The sequence below is a fragment of the Marmota marmota genome, unplaced genomic scaffold, assembly GCF_001458135.2.
Source record: "Marmota marmota marmota unplaced genomic scaffold, marMar, whole genome shotgun sequence".
Taxonomy (NCBI): domain Eukaryota; kingdom Metazoa; phylum Chordata; class Mammalia; order Rodentia; family Sciuridae; genus Marmota; species Marmota marmota.
The window spans coordinates 34,574,898-34,594,977 of NW_026000082.1; the positions used below are offsets into that span (position 1 = coordinate 34,574,898).

The following is a 20,080-nucleotide window of genomic DNA, read 5'->3' on the forward strand; positions in this document are numbered from 1 at the left end:
AGAAATTAGAAAGAGAGAGACAACAGAGAAGGACACACAGAGAGAGACCAGCCTATTATACCTCTCTCAGCATCCTTATAATGTCATGTCACTCCCACCTTTCACAGTAATGTAATTTACAATGAAGCTATTACGTCTGTCTACCTCATGGCAGTGGAGGTACGGTACACAGGCCTGGTCTACTGCATATGGGATGGTTATGGGCAGTCACATGAGGCAGCTGAACCTACCTGTTCACCTCCCATGTTGACTAGCAGCTCTGTGCCATTGGGGCTGAAGGTCACATAGGTGGCAACCAGCACTCTCAGACGGTTGTTATAGTCAGGCAGCTTCACTGGCAGGTGACCTGGAAAAAGAGCCCTGTCATTCTAGAGTGAGGTTCTTAGTCCCCCTTGAAGGGGCAGGAGATTGTGTGAAGATAGCCAAATTGAAAACTTTAGCACTCAACTTCATCATAGAAGCAGCCACAAGTGTCGAGCCCGATGATCAATACTGGGCCAGCTGCTTTATCTCCTAGATTACAACCCCAGTTTACAGAAAAGAAACTCATTAAAGGTAAGTAATTTGATGAAGTTTAGCATTAGAGTCAGGATTAAAGATATGTCTGACTCTAAAGCCCTTACTCTTGACCAGAATGGCAGGTAAGTAGGCATCCAGTCAAGAGTTTGGCACCAGAGCTGGCTGAGTCCTACCTGCTACATAATACTGGGCTGCACCATCTGGAAGGGGCTTCTGCCGGTCACAGAAGGTGTGTACACCTGCTGATGGGCTCTGCTTCATGCTCTTTCTGGTGGGAAGAAAAATAAAATAGGCTAAAACTCTAAAAACAATAACAAACACACACCCCCTAAATAAAAAACAAACCAAAAAACAATAAGAAACTCAGGCACTGGCCCTGGCTAGATAGACCAGACCCCCACTAGAGGATGCCTAAGTTTAGGTTCCTGAGAAATAAAGGAGACACCTTTCTTCCTTACCTAAGTGACTCCAAAGTCCAGCTACTAGACAGATATGGACACAGACACTATAGTGTTTTGCCAAGGAGGTCCTGAAAACTCTGTGGATTCTCATGGCCACTTCATTTCCCCCATTTTACAGACATAGAATCTAAGGCTCAAGGCCCACTCCAAGCTATGTAGTGTGGCTGCAGAAGCCACTTAGTTTGGGGGTTGTTGTGAGGGTGGGGGTACTCAGTATATTCCTCTTTATTTATTTATTTTAAATAGAATAAAATACATGCAGAAAGAAATTACGTGTATAAAACTAACTGTGCAAACACAATCATGGTAAGATAACCAGGAGAAAATCTATATAGTGATTTCTCTCAGGCCATGAGATTTTGGGTAATTTCTTTGTTAAACTTTTCACATTTTTCAAACAAGCATATGTTAATATTTTTAAATCACAAGATTAAAAAACAAACAAACAACGACAACACTTAAAAATGAAGAGGGCATGGAAATGAAGGAAAGGGGTGGCCAGTTCCCAGGGTCTTGCCCCAGGAGGCTGAGTGAACCATACCTATGGTTATGGATCATGCGAATGTCGTAGAGCCTCACGAAGGGCCCACTGGCCCCTACAGCCAGGCAGTTGTTGTCCTGGGGATTGACTGTGAGGCACTTGGCCTCCACCAGCTGGCCACAGTACTCTGTCAGGTCAATCAGCACCTCCGAGTGTTTGCTGTTCTCCCGAAGGTCATACTGGCTGTGAGAGAGGACAAAGTTAGGGATGGGGTCCTTGTGTAGTAGGCAGGCAAGAAGCAGAGTCCTTGTTATTCAAGGATTTGGAGCGGCTTTAGACCCATATGTAAATTATCAGAATGTCAAAACCTCTCTCCCATTTCCTAGTGCCCACTGTGTGCCAGGCCCCTGTAGTAGGTTTCTCACACATTCTTTTTCATCCTAGTGTAACCCCTTAGGGTAGATACTACTGTACTTATTTTACAGATGTATTATGGGTACTATTATACTACTGCTGATTACAATGCTTAGTGAAAACATGCTTTATGTCTACTATTGTCCCTAGGTGTGGAACAGGGCTGACTTGCCAAGACTGGATTTAGACTATTCTGCTATGCTCCTTCCTAATCTAGTTTCTTTCAAGAAACAAAGGAAGATATAGATGAAGGGAGAAAAGAAAAAGAAAGAGAGAGAGAAAATCTGGATATCATCTAAGAGCTACCTAGAAGAACGATCCCATCCACGTGGTAAAGGAAATGCCAACACCTGTTACAGCAAAATCCTACTGCTCCAGCTTGGGGAACTTTTTTGCTTATAATACAGTTACCTTCAGAGAGCTGGGAGGGACATCACCCACATGCTCACCTTCCTCTTGCCTAAACATCTACAACAATCTCTTTGCTGTTGGCCTTTCTTAAGTCATCCTTACCAGAATGTTCTTTCCAAAACAGTTTTATACCACTCTCCTACCTCTGTCCCCAAAACTGTAGCGATTCCTCAATACTTTAAGTTTGCCTTTACCAAACTCCACATTTTTTTCAAAACGTGGGTCAATTACAACTAAGAACCCTCTATCCTGTACATGTCACTTTTATCCCTGCCTTCACAAACTCAACTTGTGCTGGGAAGCCACTCAGACTTTCCTGGATCATCCAAATCCCTCCTATTCTAGAAGGCCCAGAGTAAGCTCACCTGCTGTGACTATGCCTCAGTCCCTAGGATTCTACCCCATGCCCAAGATGCTCAGCATCCTTGGCACAGCCTGGGCAGTCAGTTTGAACAAGTGCACATGCCACTGATCAAATGCTTCCTAAGTACCATACTAAAATTTTACATGTGCTATTTCAATTTTAATGTTCAGATGAACAAAGGAACAAATAATTAATACTGTGATTATTCCCATTTTACATTTAAGGAAACTGAGGTTCGGAGGTAAAGTAATCTTCTCCAGTCAAACACTGGGTGAGAGGTAGGATTTCACTCCAGTTCTGACTTCACTCCAGTTCTGGCCTGCTCATAGCTACTGTGTTATAGCTTACACATGACTTAGAGACTTCTTTTCTGTAATAGGGAAGAGAGACAAAGTCCTATAGGAACTCAACGGAGGTAGATTAAAGCCGGGTGGGGAGATAGGAAACCATGCCAGAAAACATGCATCTGAAGAAAGGGGTTAAAGAAGGGCAATAATAGCTGAATGCTGCAGTGTGTACTTGTAGTCCCAGCTGCTTGGGAGGCTGAGATGGGAGGATCACTTGAGCTTAGGAGTTGGACAAGCCTGGGCAATATTATGAGACCCAATCTCACAAAGGTTTGGAAGCGGGATTTCTGCAGGTGTAGCTCATTGGTATAGTGCATGCCTGGCATGCAGGAGGTCCTGGGTTCATCCTTAGTAACACACACACACACACACACACACACACACGGAAAAAAAAAAAAGGAAAGCAATGCTATTTCAGGCTGAAGGAAATGAAGGAAGTGGAGGCACATGTGTAACAATACAGGTCACTAGAAAAGGGGACAGTATTTTCCAATTTCTGCTGGTTCTCCCTGTCCCAGAAATATGTTCAATGACAAAACTGTTCAAGAGAAATGTGTCAAGTACCTTTATGTGCCAGGCACATTCTAGGGACACAATAAAGAATAACACAGACATGGAGTTGCTCTAAGAGAGTTTACTATTCAAGTGCAGACACAGACAAAAATGTAAACCAACAAGCAAAAAACAAAGTAAGGGTTGGGGTTGTGGCTCAGTGGCAGAGCGCTTGCCTAGCACCTATGAGGCACTCTGTTCAATCCTCAGCACCCAAATGTCAGTATGCCCTTTCCTTCTCCATATAAATAAAAATAAATAAATAAAGATATTATGTCCAACTACAACTAAAAAAAATTTTAAAAAATAAAGTAACTACAGATGGTGATTAGAGTTATAGAGGATGCAATTAGGATTATGAAACAGAATAACGTAATTTACGTTATTAACGTAATAACATAATTAATTTTGTTAGTTGTAGATGAATAGAATACCTTTATTTTATTTATTTTTGTGTGGTGCTGACGATCAAAGCTTGTGCCTCACACATGCTAGTTGTGGGGTTGAGCCACAACCCCAACCCCTAGACAAGTATTTCTAAAGAGGTGACTCAAGCTGATTTCCTTTGGTGACAGAGTCAGACATGGAAAGAACTGTGGACAGAGAATCCAGGGATAGGAAATAGCAAGTGTGAACACCCAGAAATGGCAGAGATCTAGACATCTGAGGTTGTGGGAGAAGGTCAGTGGACCTAGAGGTGGTAGACGGAGGACAGAGATGGAGCATGGTGAAGATGGGGTAAGCAAATGTTCCCAATTGAGTTTGTACACAGACAACTATTCTGGGCAGAAAAAGGCAGCTGGACTTCTGTTGGAAGAAGGAACCAGGCCTATGGGAGGACGTACTGTAAGCAGATGGAATGGGGAGTCACCACGCCCTGGGAGCAGGGGAGCCACAGGCCACTTGATGCCCAGACCCTTACCGGATAAGCCCATCCTCAGCAGCACTCCAGAACGTGTTGGGCCACATGGGTGCTGTGGCGATGCGCTTCACCCGGTTTGTGTGATCTCCAAACATGTGGATAGTCTCCTTTACTGTCAGGTCATGGACATGCACCTTGGAGTCAGCTGCTCCTGTGATCAAGATGCGGTCCCCAGCATGAGGCAGGAACTGCTCAGGAGAGATTGAAGAAGAGATTGGCAGGTGGTAGTGACAGAGCCAGCCACTGAAGGAGATGAGCCAGGATGTCAGTATGCCCTTTCCTTCTCCATATAAGACAAGAAAATGATCTCATCCAAGACAATTCACATATAAGTGCATGCGTGCTCGTGCACACACACACACTTTAGTTATCAGTTAGCAGCCAATAGGCGTAAAGGTCAAAATCAAGATACACACTTTAATTTTGCCAGAGTGGTTATGACCTATGCCAAATTTAACTACTTGAGGAATGATTTTCCTTTGACTCTTCCCCAAGTAACAGTAAATAATAATCAAAAATTTTTTTTTCTAAAAATTTACCATGTACTAGCTACCAGGCAGCAACTTTATCTTTTTTTTTTTTTTTTTTTAATTTTTTTAATACTTATTTTTCAGTTTGCAGCGGACACAACATCTTTGTTGGTATGTGGTGCTGAGGATCGAACCTGGGCCGCACGCATGCCAGGCGAGCGCGCTACCGCTTGAGCCACATCCCCAGCCCGCAACTTTATCTTACTGATGCTTAAAAGAGCTCATTCAAATAGGATTTGGGGGTTGGGATGTAGCTCAGTTGTAGAGCACATACTTAGCATATGTGAGGTTCTGGTTTCAACCCCAGTACCTAGTAAATAAGTTTAAAAATTGAGTTTCAGTACCTAACATGCAGCAAGACCAAATCCACATACCATACTGCCTTATTTATTGATTGATTAATAATGATGATGCATGCTAAGCATGGTGCTCTACCACTGAACTACACCCCCCAGCCCACCACAACTATTTAATAACCTAGAAATTAAGTAATAAATTAGTCCTAAAGAGAAAATAACTTTCAGGGAATTTTAAGGTAGTGGGTGTTTTAAATTGGTTCAACTGTTTCTGGAGAATAATCTGGCAATAGGTAACAAAGATAAAAAGCTATTCTTACCTTTTGACCCAAAACTTTCACTTCTAAGAAGTAATCCAAGAAGAAAAAGGGACATGTGCGGAAATGCTCAGAGCATCACTCCTTATAGTAACAAACAGTGAAAATGGTTCAAATGTAACACCTTGGGAAAGGGCTGACTACCAAGAAATCCATCTCTATGTAGCTAAGAATGAGACTTCTAGGGTTGGGGTGTAGCGCAGTAGAATAGTGCTTGCCTAGCATACATGAGGCCGTAAGGTGTTTTTTTTTTTTTTTTTTTTTTTTTTGGTGTAAGGGATTGAACTCAGAGGCATTCAACCACTGAGCCACATCCCCAGCCCTACCGACTCACTGAGTTGTTTAGCACCTTGCCGTTGTTGAGGCTGGCTTTGAACTCACAATTCCCCTGTCTCAGCCTCTGGAGATTACAGGCATGGGATTACAGGTGTGGGCCACCACACCCAGTGTGAGACCATAAGTTTGATCCCCAGCATCCAAACAAACAAACAATCAAAAAAACAAAATGAGAGTCCCACTATCATGATGAAGCCGAGAATACCATACTCTAGATAACATCTGGCAAGATCATAAGAGTTACAAATACTGCTTCAAATAAGGGGAATAAAAGCAGGCAGTTCTATCACCTAACTTTGGGTTACTTAGAGTCATCTAACTTCTTTTGAGTTCAAAAGACTAATTTTTTTTTTTTTTTTTGTGGTACTAGAAATTCAACTCAGGGCCTTATGCATGTGAGGCAAGCACTCTACCAACTTGTAAGCCCAGCCCTGAATTTTTTTTTTTTTTTTTTCAGTACTGGGGATTGAATCCAAGGCCTCAAACATGCTAGGCAAGTACTCTGCTATTGAGCTGCATCACAGACCTTTTTTAAATTTTTAAATTTTGAAACAGGGTTTCATTAAGTTGCTCAGGCTGTCGGGACTTTGTGATCCTCTAACTTCCCAAGTAGCTGGGATTACAGACATGTCCACCATACCCAACTTTTAGTTTTTTGTTTTTGAACTGAAAAGTTCTTCCCAACCCACACTAAGGCTGAGTGGTGGTACTGTGTGAGGGGCATCACTCTGCATTTAAATAGCTGCAATTCCCTTTGGCTTTAAACGTTTATGGAAGAGCAACATCCATTTTTCCCATATATTCTTCTCCACTGGCACATTAGACTGGGATAGATGAAACAGACAGAATTCAATCATCTTTAGGGACAATCAGTAGTTTTTAATCCTGTCTAGAGATAGCATATACTCCACACACAACAGAAATAAACAGGAAAGCCCTGGCCATGGCCATGGGCCTAGGGCTGCAACTACACATCCTACACCATAGTTGCCACTAGGGGGAGGGCATTGTTGAAATACTGTAAATACACCTAGTATTTTGACTACCTGAAGACAGAATCCTTTTCTACACTTTCTTTTTAAACAGAAGAGGAGGCTGATGGGCTATGTGTAAGTGACCTGTCCAAGGTCTTACCATGAGGGTATATTAAGAACTCGACATTCTATGCTCCATGATGCAAAACTGGTGGCTCAGGTCCCCATCCCCAAGTCTGAATGCACAGACTAAAACTTTGCAGGGGTGGAAAGCAATCTCTGTTGGTCATATAAGAGATGAACTGTCATTGTTATGTCTCTAAAAATCACAGAAATATGGAATTGGCCTCTGGAACAGGAGATGAGAATCAGAGCTTGGGAAAGAGGCAAAGTTTAAGATATATTTTGAGCTTTTAAATCTGTTATGGTTCAGTTATTTGGGAAATAAGTAGGTGTTGAATTCTTTGATTTACCTTCTCTTCGGGTATCTGCTCATTCTTTTTTTGTAGGTGTATGTGTTGGGGACTGAACCCAGGGCATTGAGCTGGCTAGGCAATTGCTCTGCCACTGAACTACATTCCCAGCCTTTTTAAAAATTTTACTTTGGGAGAGGGTTTCACTAAGTTGCCCAAGTTGGCTGTAAATGTGCAATCCTTCTGAATCAGCCTCCCAAGTGGCTGGGATTGTAGACACACCCAGCCTCTTTTTTAAAAAAATCAATTATTTAATTGAACTGTAATATCAATTATAAATTCCTCTTTAAAAAAAATTGTTCAAGCTCAGAATCATCCCCCCCACCCTCAACGCTCACATAATTGTAAGTCCATCTCAAGTTGGCTTCTTGGCTCTAAAAGACAAAGAAGGGCATGGAAAAGGGATGAAGCTTCAGGCATCACCATCAAAGGCTCAGACCATGGGGAGGGTCTGTGACCCCAGAGGGTACATGAGACATACACATGCCAACATGACCATGCCCACAGCCCAGTCACACCATCATTTGCTCTTTGGCTTGTCCTGCTCACCTTGACAGAGAAGATATTTGCAGTGTGTCCTGTATGCATGGAGAGCAGCTTCTTGTGATGCAGCGGGTCCCACACAATCGTGTGCTGGTCATCGGAACCAGAGGCCAGCAAGCTGCAAGCAGAATGATGGGCTTTGACTTCTTCTCAAGTTCCCAGGCTCCCCCTCCCCACATTCCCAGTTTATAGAAGTTGGGACCCAAAGAACTAGAAGTTTCCCATTATCCTTGAATACACTGAATAGTAAAAACAACAACAACAAAAAAAACAACAACCAGGGTTTGGATGGTCACCCACCCTTCCATCTAACTGGGATTGATAGTTTAACTGTATTAAAAGTTATGGCCTAAACATAAGAAGAGAGTAGCTTTTTTAACTTAGATTCACTCAAAAGAAGGAAGCCCCTTCTCTCAGCTTCTTCACGCCTCCTTCAGAACTCTCTAGCTCATACTTACTCTCCTTTCTCATTCCACTCCAGACAGTTGACACATCCTGAGTGACCCTGGGAAGGCAAATGGCAAGGGACGAAAAGAGAGCCAGTTAGAAATCCTCCTGGGGAGAAGTAGAACTAAGCAGAAAAACTTGCCTTTCTTTTTGTTTTGTTTCACTTTTTTTTTTTTTTAATACTGGGGATTGAACCAAGACCTCAGACATCCTAGGCAAGTGCTCTATCCCTGAGCTACGCCCCGAGCATAAACTGGTCTTCCCATCTTCAGTGTTTTCCACAGAATGATGGGCTTTGACTTCATGCTGAACACATTTTGTCATCCTGAGGGAAGTTAGCTTGAGAGTGAATGTGGGTGGCCAGAATTGACTAAACTGCTTGGCATACTACAGTACATAAAGTACTTTCATATTCATAATCTCACTTGTCACTGGACACCTCTGAACTATGAAAGGCAGGTTTCACTGATCCCATTTTGTAGAAAAGTCAACAGAAGTTCAGATAGTAGTAAGTAGTAGAAGTGAGATCCAAAATATTTCTGCTTCTACAACTAGAAGGGTATGTCAATGGTCTCTCCAAGGGACAGCCCCTCAGCCAAGAAAATTTGCTCAGAGGAGCATCTGACACAAAGGCGGCCAAATAACTAGAAGAATAATCTTTCATTTGTTTACTTATATTTATCAAGTATGTACTACAAGCGAGGTACTATTTGGATACTAGACATGACAGTATACCAGTCTCAGATCTTTTGAAGCCTGGTGCAGTAAAGTAAACTGGGCTAGAGTTTTTATCTTTGGGATTTGATTTGAGAAATGCAGAGAGATGCTGAAGTTGAAAGCATGCACAGGGAGAAATAATGGCAAGGTTAGGGTTATGAAGACAGAGTATCCATGAATAAGCAGAAGGTACAGAGAACAGACTGAGTCTCACATGGTGGGAGAGAAGAAGTCACTAGGCATTCCTACATACCGTTCTGTTTCTTCACCTTCCCTCTTTCCTAATAGCACCCTGATTTACATTTTGTAATTGTCTCCCTGCCTCAAATCAGATATATATATATTTCAGGAAGCACAAACTCATTGTTCTTGCCACAGTAATGGGTTCAGGGACTTAGGCCTAAACCAAATAGGACATGGCAGACACTTGCCATAGGGATTGGCTCTGAAATGAACCTGTGACCCCTATCAGACGCAATGGGGAACAGGTACTGGGAGGGAGCCTCTGCAAATGGTGTTTTTTTCATTTTGGGGTGACAGTCTATGGAAAAGATGTCTTTCTTCCTTTGAATTCTAGGGATATAGACATGACACCTAGAACTATGCACACATTTGCCATCATGAGGGAAGTTAGCTTGAGAGTGAAATAAATATGCAGGGGAAGCTTAGCCAAGGGATCCTAAAATATTGGAGTGAGACCAATAAGAGTAACCAAGCCTGGCACCAACCTACTCCTGCCCTTCCAGTAAATAAGTGAGTCAATCAGTTCATTCTTCTTCTTCTTTTTTTCTTTTTATACCTTCATTTTATTTATTTATTTTTATTTTTATGTGGTGCTTAGGATTGAACCCAGGGCCGCACACATGCAAGGCAAGCACTTTGCCACTGAGCCACAACCCCAGCCCCCTGGTTCATTCTTCTTAAAAGTGATTTGAGCTGGGTTGTCATTTGTGACCCAAAGCATCTTAACCAACTCATTCTTCAAGTCTCTGTTTATAGATAGTTTCTTCCCCGTCTTTTAGAAGGAGAAAGTATGTTCCTAAGGGCTTCTAATGTCATACTGTGTTATGGCTCTTTGGTGATGTGGTTGTTTTCTTCCACCAGCCCTGAGAAAGCAAACTTTGTGGACTATGTTTACTGAATCCCCAAGGCCAGGCACAGTGCCTGGCATGTATCTGTTGCCTAACTAACCAAATGAGTCCAGTTAGTGGGACTAGTGGAAAAAATTGAGAGATATGGTCAAGTCTAATCTCCCAACTGCCTAGTCAAAAAAAAGCTTATTCCTTTGCCTTCTCCTTCCCTTGCTCTTTGTCCTATAAATACTCTCATCTGGGTTGAAACCCATTTCCTCACAGGTTCTTCACTTGTGCACATGACGGACACATCTCTGCTTAAACTTGCCAGATCACTTGCTGATCTGAGGCCTTTAGCCTTTCCATGACACTCTGGTCAAATCACTGGTCACTCTTTCTGGGTCAGAATTTCTGTCCTTAGCTCTTTCATTTACTCACCTGACTGTAAATTACTTGTGCCAGGGGTCACAGCTTTACCTTGAAATCTCACAGAGCACCAAGGGCCTTGAATGACTGCCACTTACTGAGGGTTTACAAAGAGCTATGTATAGTGCTTAACTATTCGTGGCAAGCAGAATAATGGCCCCCTGCAGGTGTCCACATCCTAATTCTCTAAAACCTATGAATATGTAATTTTAGGTGGCAAAAGAGACTTTGCAGATGTGATTAAAGTTAAGGGCTTTTTTTTTTTGGCAGGGGGAGCTATCTCAAAAAATGGCCACTGCAGATTTGGCTGAAAGTCCAGTGCATTATCTACTGTGCCACAGAGGCAGTTATTAAGGGCCTTGAGACAGGAAAGGTTACAATGAATTATATAGGTGAGCCCAATCTAATCACACGAATCCTTGAAATCAGAGAAGCTTTCCTGGCTGCAGAGAACTAGAGAAAAAGAGGTGTGAAAGGGACTGTACCCACTGTTGCTGACTTTGAAGTTAGAGGAAGGGGGCCAGGAGCCAAGAAATGCAGCAGTCTCTAGAAGCTGGGAATAGCAAGAAAATGAATTCTATTCTACAATCTGCAGAAAAAACACAGCGCTGCCAACCCATTGGTGGGATCTATATCAGACTTTTGATCTATAGAACTGTAAGATCATGAACTTGTATTGTTCCTAAGTTTGTATGGCAGCAACATGAAACTAATACCTACTCTACATCCATTACCTCATTTAAGAGACCATTCTCATTACTCATATCAGGAATAAGAAAAGCAATGCTCAGAGAGGTTAGGAAGCCTGCAGAAGGTAGTACGACTAACAGACACATGGCAGATTTTAACTGAGGAGTTCAGGCCCTCAGGTAATGAGAAATGTACTAATGCTTCCAGAAGGATTATATTTGAGAACTGGGTATGGTAGCACACATCTGTAATCCCAGTGATTCAGGAGGCCAAGGCAGGAAGATTGTAAGTTCAAGGTGGCCTCAGCAACTTAGTGAAGCTCCAAGCAACTTAAAAAAATTTCTGGTACCAAAAAAACCAAACCCAAACAAAACCAAACCAACAATCAAAAACACCAACTAAAAAACAGAATGACTATATTTGTCCTCAAATTAGTAGCCCATCCAAAGTGCAGAAGATAGGGTCTATAGTAGACATATTAAATATGATACTTAGGATTCTTCTTTATATGCTTAAAAAGCTCACAGGCAGGTAAACTGGAATAAGTATAGGAAAAAATTTCAAACCATTACAAAAATACAAAGTAACTATAGCAAAAAATATTATTAAAGGCCTTTACAAGTTAGAAGACACATTTTAGAACCTATTCTTCAAAGAACAAAGTGTTTAAGAGGAGTTATCTTGGGTTTGATAAATAGCTGACTTGGCCACAGGTATACAATCTATATTTGCAGTGAAGAATAGAAGAAAATGTGCTTAGGACATACCAGAGTTTAACAGTGAATGACAAAAATAAAGGGAGGGGCTGTGTACACAAAGCTCTGGGTTTATTTATTTTTATTTTTTTATTTTTTGGAACTGGGGATTGAACTCAGGGGCACTTAACCACTGAGCCATATCACCAGCCCTTCATATATTTTATTTAGAGACAGGGTCTTACTAATTTGCTTAGGGCCTTGCTAAGTTCCTGGGCTGACTTTGAACTTATGATCGTCTTGTCTCAGCCTCCCGAGCTGCTGGAATTACAGGTGGGCCCAGCTAAAGCCCTGGGTTTAATCCCCCGCACCACAAAGAAAAAAGTGGGTGAGGGGTGACCAAAAAACAAAACAAAACTTTTTTTTTTTAAATTTTTAAATTTTTGGTCCATACTGGGGATTGAACCTAGAGGCGCTCTACCACTGAGCTGCATCTTCAGCCCTTTTTTTATTTTTTGAGACAGCCTCCCCTGCCAAAAAAAAAAAAAAAAAAATCTTACTGCTACCATTGCCTTATAGCCTTAGAGAAATGTTTGGCAATGTCTTATAAGCTAAGCTTATATCTACCCTGTGACTCAGCAAGTCCACTGCAGATATTTACTTGAGAGAAATGAAAACATCTGTCCATATAAAGACTAGTATGAGGATATTTATAGATGCTTTATTTTTAAAAGCTCCAACCTGGAAATAACCCAACAACAACAGAACAATGGATACACAAACTATGGTATATCCATACAGCGAAATGCTACTCAGCAATAAAAAGCAATGAACATAGATAACATGTAACATGAGTAAAACAAAAACACAGCAAAAGAAGCCAGATATAAAAGACTACAGACTATAAAATTGCATTTACACAAAGTACAAGAATAGGCAAAACTAATCCATGGAGACAGAAGCCAGAAAGTAGTTGCTTTGAGATAGGAAGGTGATTGAAAAGGGGTACCAGGGGCTGGGATTGTGGCTCAGCGGTAGAGCACTTGCCTAGCAGGTGTGAGGCCCTGGGTTTGATTCTCAGCAACACATAAAAATAAATTAATAAAATAAAAATAAAATAAAGATATTGTGACAAAGACAATTAAAAAAAAAGAAAAAAGAAAAAAGGGCACAGGGAATGTTCTTAGGTGATGGAAGTATTTTTTTTTTTTTTTTAAATCTTGAGTGTGGTAGTCACACAATTGTCAAAATTCATCCAAATGCTTGAAATCAATGCATTTTATTTTAGGTAAATCATACCTCAATAATGAAAGAGAAAAAGAAAGATTTTAGCAGTAGCAGCTAATATATACTGCCTCACCACTTCCACTGTGCCCTTCATACATGCTTTACAACTACCTTATGAGGGAAACACTGTTACTATCCTCACGTTTCAGATAAAGAAAAAGTTTAATGAACCTGGCATATCTAGAATGTGAGCTCTTGTCTGACAAAGGATTCCAGAGCTTGGCTTTTAACCATAATGTCACATTGCCTATTTTTTATTTAGAACTTTCTCTCTTAAAACTTAAATGCTTGCTATATGCTAGCATTGTACTGGCTCAGGAAAACACGACTGAGTCAGACCAACATACCTCCTGTATCTCCATGGAGCTGATGAGATTTTGTTTTCTCCCCCTCACGTCCCAACCTATAACATTAGCTTTCTCCTCCTATGCATCACTACCAATGGTCATAGAACCTCCATGTTAAAGATTAACCATGGGGCTGGAGTTGTAGACCAGCAGTAGAGCTCTTGCCTCATATGTGTGAGGCACTGGGTTCGAATTCTAGCACCACATATAAAGAAGCAAATAAAATAAATGTCCATCAACAACTAAAAAATATTTTATAAAAAGATTAAACCATATCTATTCACCTCTCCCTTAGTGTTATACATTTACATTACTACTTCTAGAAGTCTTGAAATGGAGTGATTTAAAATATATTTCAACTTGAATATATATAGCTAAAATTCCAAATATTTTTAAGTATAGTGAGGCAAGACAACAACAGTAATTCACACTAGAAAGTTTTTCCTTATACTGAGCCTACATCTTCTGTCTATCTCTGCAAGTTCTATTTAGTTATTCAATTCCTGAAAGTATCTGAGAACTACTGTGTACCAGGCATCTTATACATGCAAAGGCTACTGTGGTAAATAAGGCAGAAAACTCCAGTGGGGTGGGGAGAGGAAAAATAAACAGGAGTCAGAGAGCAGTGAGTGCTATGAAGAACATAAAACATGGTGGTCAGGACATGCTCTAGATATACTGTAGTCAGGGACAGCATCTCTGAGGAAGTGATACTTAAGAAATCTGAATGTTGATAAGGAGTGAGGTACAAAAAGATCTCAAGGCAAATAATTCCACATGTAAGGAAGAACAAACACAAAGGTAGGAAGAAGCTTGTTTTGCTATAGAAATAGAATGAAAACCAAAGTGGCCAGAGCATAGTGATGAAAGGGACAAGTAAGATGAACAAAATGGGCTCAGGGAAGTAAGTGCAGACCAGAATTTAAAGGAGTGCTGTAGGCCATGGCAATGAGCTTCAAGAGAACAAGAACTGTGTTGGACTTACTTGCTGCTATATTCATCTCTCCAATGTCTAGAATATTCCTGGCATACAGTGGGCACTTGATATGTGCCTGAATGTATGAGTGAATTAATGAATGGCATATCTAGAATGAATGGACCTCTGGTGCTTCAAAGCATGCGTTTACTCCATTATCTAAAGGAAGGGTTGACAACGTTTTCTGTTAAAGGGCCAGATAGTAGATATTTTAGGCTTTGCACACCATATGGTCTCTGTCTGAACTACTCAATTCTACCATTGAATCACTAAAGCAGACAGACAATACATAAATGAATGAGTGTGGCTGTGTTCCAATAAAACTTTATTTATAAAAACAGGTGGCAGTAGACTTTAAATCTGTATGGAAATTCAAAGGACCAGAATAACCAAAAAAACAATCTTGGAATTGGGAAAAAAACAAAGTTGGAAGATTCATACTTCCCAACTTCATAACATGCTACAAAATAGTACTGGAATAAGGATAGACATTTAGATCAATGGAATACAGTTGGCTGCTAATAAAAAAAATTCCATACATTTGTGGTCACTTGATTTATGATAAGGGTTTAAACAATTCAGTGGGAGGATAGTCTTTGTATATGTGTGTGGGGGCGGGGGGATAGCACTAGGGATTGAACCCAAGGGAGTTCTACCACTGAACTTTTTTATTTTTTGCTTTTTATTTTGAGACAGGGTTTATGCTACATAGTAGCCAAGGCTTGCCTAAAACTTGCAATCCTCTTGCCTTGGCTTCCCAGGTAGCTGGGATTATAGACATGTACCACCACACCCAGCATAGCAATGTTTCTTAGATGCAACACCAAAAGCAGGAGTGACAAAGAAAAAATTAAATTTGATTTTATTTAAGGTAAAACTTTTGTGCATAAAAGGCACTACCAAGAAAGGATCACAAGTTCAAGGCCATCCTGGGGAAACTAGTGAGACCCAGTCTCCAAATAAAAAAATTTTTTTTGAAAAATAAAAAAGAAAGAAGGGAAGAAAACAACACAAAGAAAAAAATTTTCAAATCACATAAATAAAACTCTTATGACTCATCAACAAAAAGACAAATAATCCAAATGGACCAAGGATGTGAATACATTTACCCAAAGAAAATAAACAAATATGGCCAATAAGCACATGAAAAGAAGTGTCAACATCACTGGCCATCAAGGAAATGAAAATCAAAACAATTAGATACCACTTTATTCCTCTTAGGATAGCTATAGTCAAAAAGATGGATAATAAGAAGTGTTGATGGTGGATACATGGCACATGCCTGTAATACCAGTGACTTGGGAGGCTCAGGCAGAAAGACTGCAAATTCAAGGCTAGCCTCAGCAACTTAGTGAGACCCTAAGCAACTTAGCAAGACTCTGTCTCAAAAAATAAAATGGGCTGGGGATATAGCTCAGTGGTAAAGCACCCCTGGGTTCAATCTCTAGTATCAAAAAAAAAAAAAAAAAGTATTGGTGAGGATGTTGAAAAATTGGAACTGTCATATATGTCTGCCACTTTAGGAAACAGTTTAGCAGCTGGGTATGGAAGCTTAAATCTACAATCCCAACAATTTGGGAGATTGAGGCAGGATTGCAAATTCAAGGCTAGCCTAGACAACTCAGTGAGACCCTGTCTTAAGACAAGAAAATAAAAAAGCAATGTAATTTGGTGGTAGAATGCCCTAGTTCAATCCCTAGTACTGAGAAAAAAAAAAAAAAAAGGTTGGCAATTCCTCAAAAAGTTAAACATTTAGTTACCATATAACTCAGTAGTTCTATCCTTAGGTACATAACTGAAAATATACATTTACAAAAAAACTTGCACATGAGGTTTTATAGCAGCATCATTCATAATAACCAAAAAGTTAAAACAATCTAAATATCTGTAAACTAATGAATGGACAAACTATGGTAAATGTAACAATGCAATGTTATTTAGCCATAAAAAGGAACAAAGTATTGATTCATATTACAACATAGATGAGCCTCTAAAACATTATGCTAAATGTGAAAAGTCTGACACAAAAAAGCCACATACTGTCTGATTCTATTTATATGAAATGTCAAGAATAGGAAAATCTATTGTGATAGAAAATAGATTAGTGGTTTCTGGGATGCCACTGGGGATGGGACAAGGGGAATGAGTGACTGCTAATATGGGTAAGAGGTTCATTTTGGGGATGATGAAAATGTTCTGGAGTTAGCAACCACTAATGATTGCACAACTTGGTGAATATACTTAAAAAACACTGAATTGTACACTTAAATAAAATACAAAATAAACTAATAGGTAGTGGTCTGGCTTTGGCCCATATACTATAATTTGCTACCTCTTGAAATCTCTCATGAAATCAAATCTCCTCCCCATCTTTTTCTTTGAATGTGACTATTTGATGAACTTGATACCTAGTTTACTTCTCTAAGATGTAAAAAAAGAAAAAACTGACAAATGGTTAGATCAGGTTGTACTATGCTCATGGAACTGCTCCACCAATTCTATTAAAAAAGCATATTGGTCTAGTTTATGATTTGATTCCATAAACTTGTAACTTGAATTTATGAATAAATTATATTAATAAAAATGGAAATAAAGAGCAATAAGACTAGATTGTAGAGGTGAAAAAATATATATATAGTTGGATCCCTATACTGCTAGATCCCATATCTATAGATTCAACCAGTCATAGATCAAAAACAGAGCTATGATGGCTGCACCTGTAATCAACATGAAGACTTTTTTCCTTATACTTATTCTTGAAACAACAATTATTTACATAACATTTACATTTTATTAGGAATTTTGAGTAATCTAGAGATTATTTAAAGCATTTGTGAGTTCATGCAAGAGTTATATGCAAATACCATACCATTTTATATGAGACTTGAGTATCTCAAGATTTGGTATAATATATGTAACTTTTTTAAGAATAATACTAAGAAAACTAATAAGGCAAAAGAATAAATCCACAAGCAAAGAACTGTTTATTGAGCCCTTTTAAAAATAAGACACAGTGATGAGGTGGGAAGAATATGAACTCTGGAGTAATAGGCCTGACATAAATCCCATTAATCTTATTTCCACACTCATATGACCTCAGAAATGTTGAGTTTTATTCTCATTTGTAAAATGAATTTTCTCTCCTCTCTTCTCTATCATGTCAAGAAATCCCACAGATGAATAGGAGGAATCAAAGTATGATCACAATCTCCAATGTGAAAAAGGAAAATTCTGGTGATATAACCAAAAATGAAAGCAAGTGCCNGTCAAGAAATCCCACAGATGAATAGGAGGAATCAAAGTATGATCACAATCTCCAATGCTGAAAAACGGAAAAATTCCTGGCTGATTATACCAAAAATGAAAGCAAGTGCCCTCCCACCCACCCCCCTGTTTTTCTGAGATTGCAGAAAAGTCCACATATTTGGTTTCTGTCCATCTAGGGCAATAAAAATCACTGAGTCAAGATGAGCTAACACATAACTAAAAGGGGCTTGGTGAATTTTCAGCAAATGTCCAAGGAAAAAGGAAGAGTGATATAGTTTTATATAATAGAATATTTTAGAATTAATACTAATTAACATTAAGTTCTCTAATCTCAAGTTCCTTCTGGCTATCTTATTGGTTGCTGCTACAACAGTCCTTTGTATTTTCTCAATGAACCTTTTTAACTTACTATTTTGAAACAATTTCAAATGTATTAAAAATTTCAAGAATAGTACAAGAATATCCATACATCCTTTCCATCTAATTTAGTAACACTGCCACATTTTATTTCTCTCCTTTTCTCCCTGCTTTGTCTGTATACCCACCCCCACCACACTCACATGTGACAACACTTTCTTCCTGACTGGATAATAATTTGCAGACTGCAAGACTCTTTCCACTCATCTACTACTGTGTATTTTCTAAGAACATTGTTGTTATTTTATTTATCCAGGGATATTTATAAAAACAAGAAATTTATCATTAATACAATACCAATACCTAATTACAATTCTGAATTCCAAATTCAGATTTTGACAACTGTCCCAATAATATCCTCTTTATTTTCATGACCCAGGGGCCAACTCAGGATCACACACTACATTTAGCTGTCACTTACTCTTTGGTCTTTACCTTGGAAAGCTCCTCAGCCTTTCTTTGTTAATGACATTGACATTTTTGAAGAATAAATCAGTTCTTCTGATTAGTTTGGATTTGTCTCACTATTTCCTCATTAGATTTAGCTAATGTATTTTGTCAGAAATACTACCTCAATGATTTTGTGTCCTCATTGCTTAATATCAGGTGGCATATATTGCCTATTTGTCCTGGTTAAAGTGGTACCCATCAGGTTTCTCCACCATAATGTCATGATTTTTCCCTTTGTTATCTGTGAGGAAATACTTTATATTGTGCAAATATTTTGTCCTTCATCAAATTTTCACACAATGGTTTCAATCACCTATTGATTATTCCTGCCTCAATCATTTATTAGTGTGGTAGTCATAAAAATTATGATTTTCTACTTCTATCATTTCTTTATTTAATGGTTGGCATTCTAGTAGAATGAACTGCACCTCCATTGGTGTAAACTCAGATTTTTAAAAATATATTTTTTAGTTGTAGATGGACACAATACCTTTATTTTATTTATTTATATATGGTGCCAAGGATCAAACCCAGTGTCTCACATGTGCTAGGCAAGTGCTCTACCATTGAGCTACAACCCCAGCCCCAAAACTCAATATTGTTTTTACTTGATGGGTTTTATTTTTATTTTTTTTTTAATTTTTTATTGGTTGTTCAAAACATTACAAAGCTCTTGACATATCATATTTCATACATTAGATTCAAGTGGGTTATGAACTCCCATTTTTACCCCAAATACAGATTGCAGAATCACATCAGTTACACATCCACATTTTTACATAATGCCATATTAGTGACTGCTGTATTCTGCTACCTTTCCTATCCTCTACTATCCCCCCTCCCCTCCCCTCCCATCTTCTCTCTCTACCCCATCTACTGTAATTCACTTGATGGGTTTTAATTTACTACTGTCATGATTCATTCCATATACTAAAATTGTTCCAGATCTGGCCAACAATATGGCCTGCAAGCTGGCTCCTACGTCTTTACAATATATTCCTATCATTTTTAATATACTTCTTTACTTTTCAGCACAATATGTTATAGATTCACCTTATACTTTCTCTGTCCCAGCCAATTATTTCTCCAAGGACTCCTGATTCCTTGCAGTATGGAATGGTATTTTAAAAATAGTAACTATTAAACAGCATGGTACTGGTACCAAAACAGGCAGGTGGACCAATGGTACAGAATAGAGGACACAGAAACCAATCCACAAAATTACAACTATCTTATATTTGATAAAGGGGCTAAAAGCATGCAATGGAGGAAGGATAGCATCTTCAACAAATGGTGCTGGGAAAACTGGAAATCCATATGCAACAAAATGAAACTGAATCCCTTTCTC

The 20,080-nt window shown here is 39.3% G+C and overlaps 1 protein-coding gene across 2 annotated transcripts in view; it reads right to left on the bottom strand.

Annotated features, from left to right (window-relative positions):
* The window catches only part of Wdtc1 (WD and tetratricopeptide repeats 1), a 66,086-nt gene that overhangs the window by 11,714 nt on the left and 34,292 nt on the right, over positions 1-20,080 (bottom strand). For both annotated transcript variants that reach the window (XM_015485436.2, XM_015485435.2), the window contains exons 4-9: positions 8,399-8,445; positions 7,947-8,058; positions 4,472-4,659; positions 1,522-1,704; positions 693-787; positions 231-346 (exon numbers count right to left, since the gene is read on the bottom strand). In XM_015485436.2, the coding sequence (XP_015340922.1) occupies positions 231-346; positions 693-787; positions 1,522-1,704; positions 4,472-4,659; positions 7,947-8,058; positions 8,399-8,445 (741 nt within the window). The remainder of the gene's footprint in view (positions 1-230; positions 347-692; positions 788-1,521; positions 1,705-4,471; positions 4,660-7,946; positions 8,059-8,398; positions 8,446-20,080) is intronic.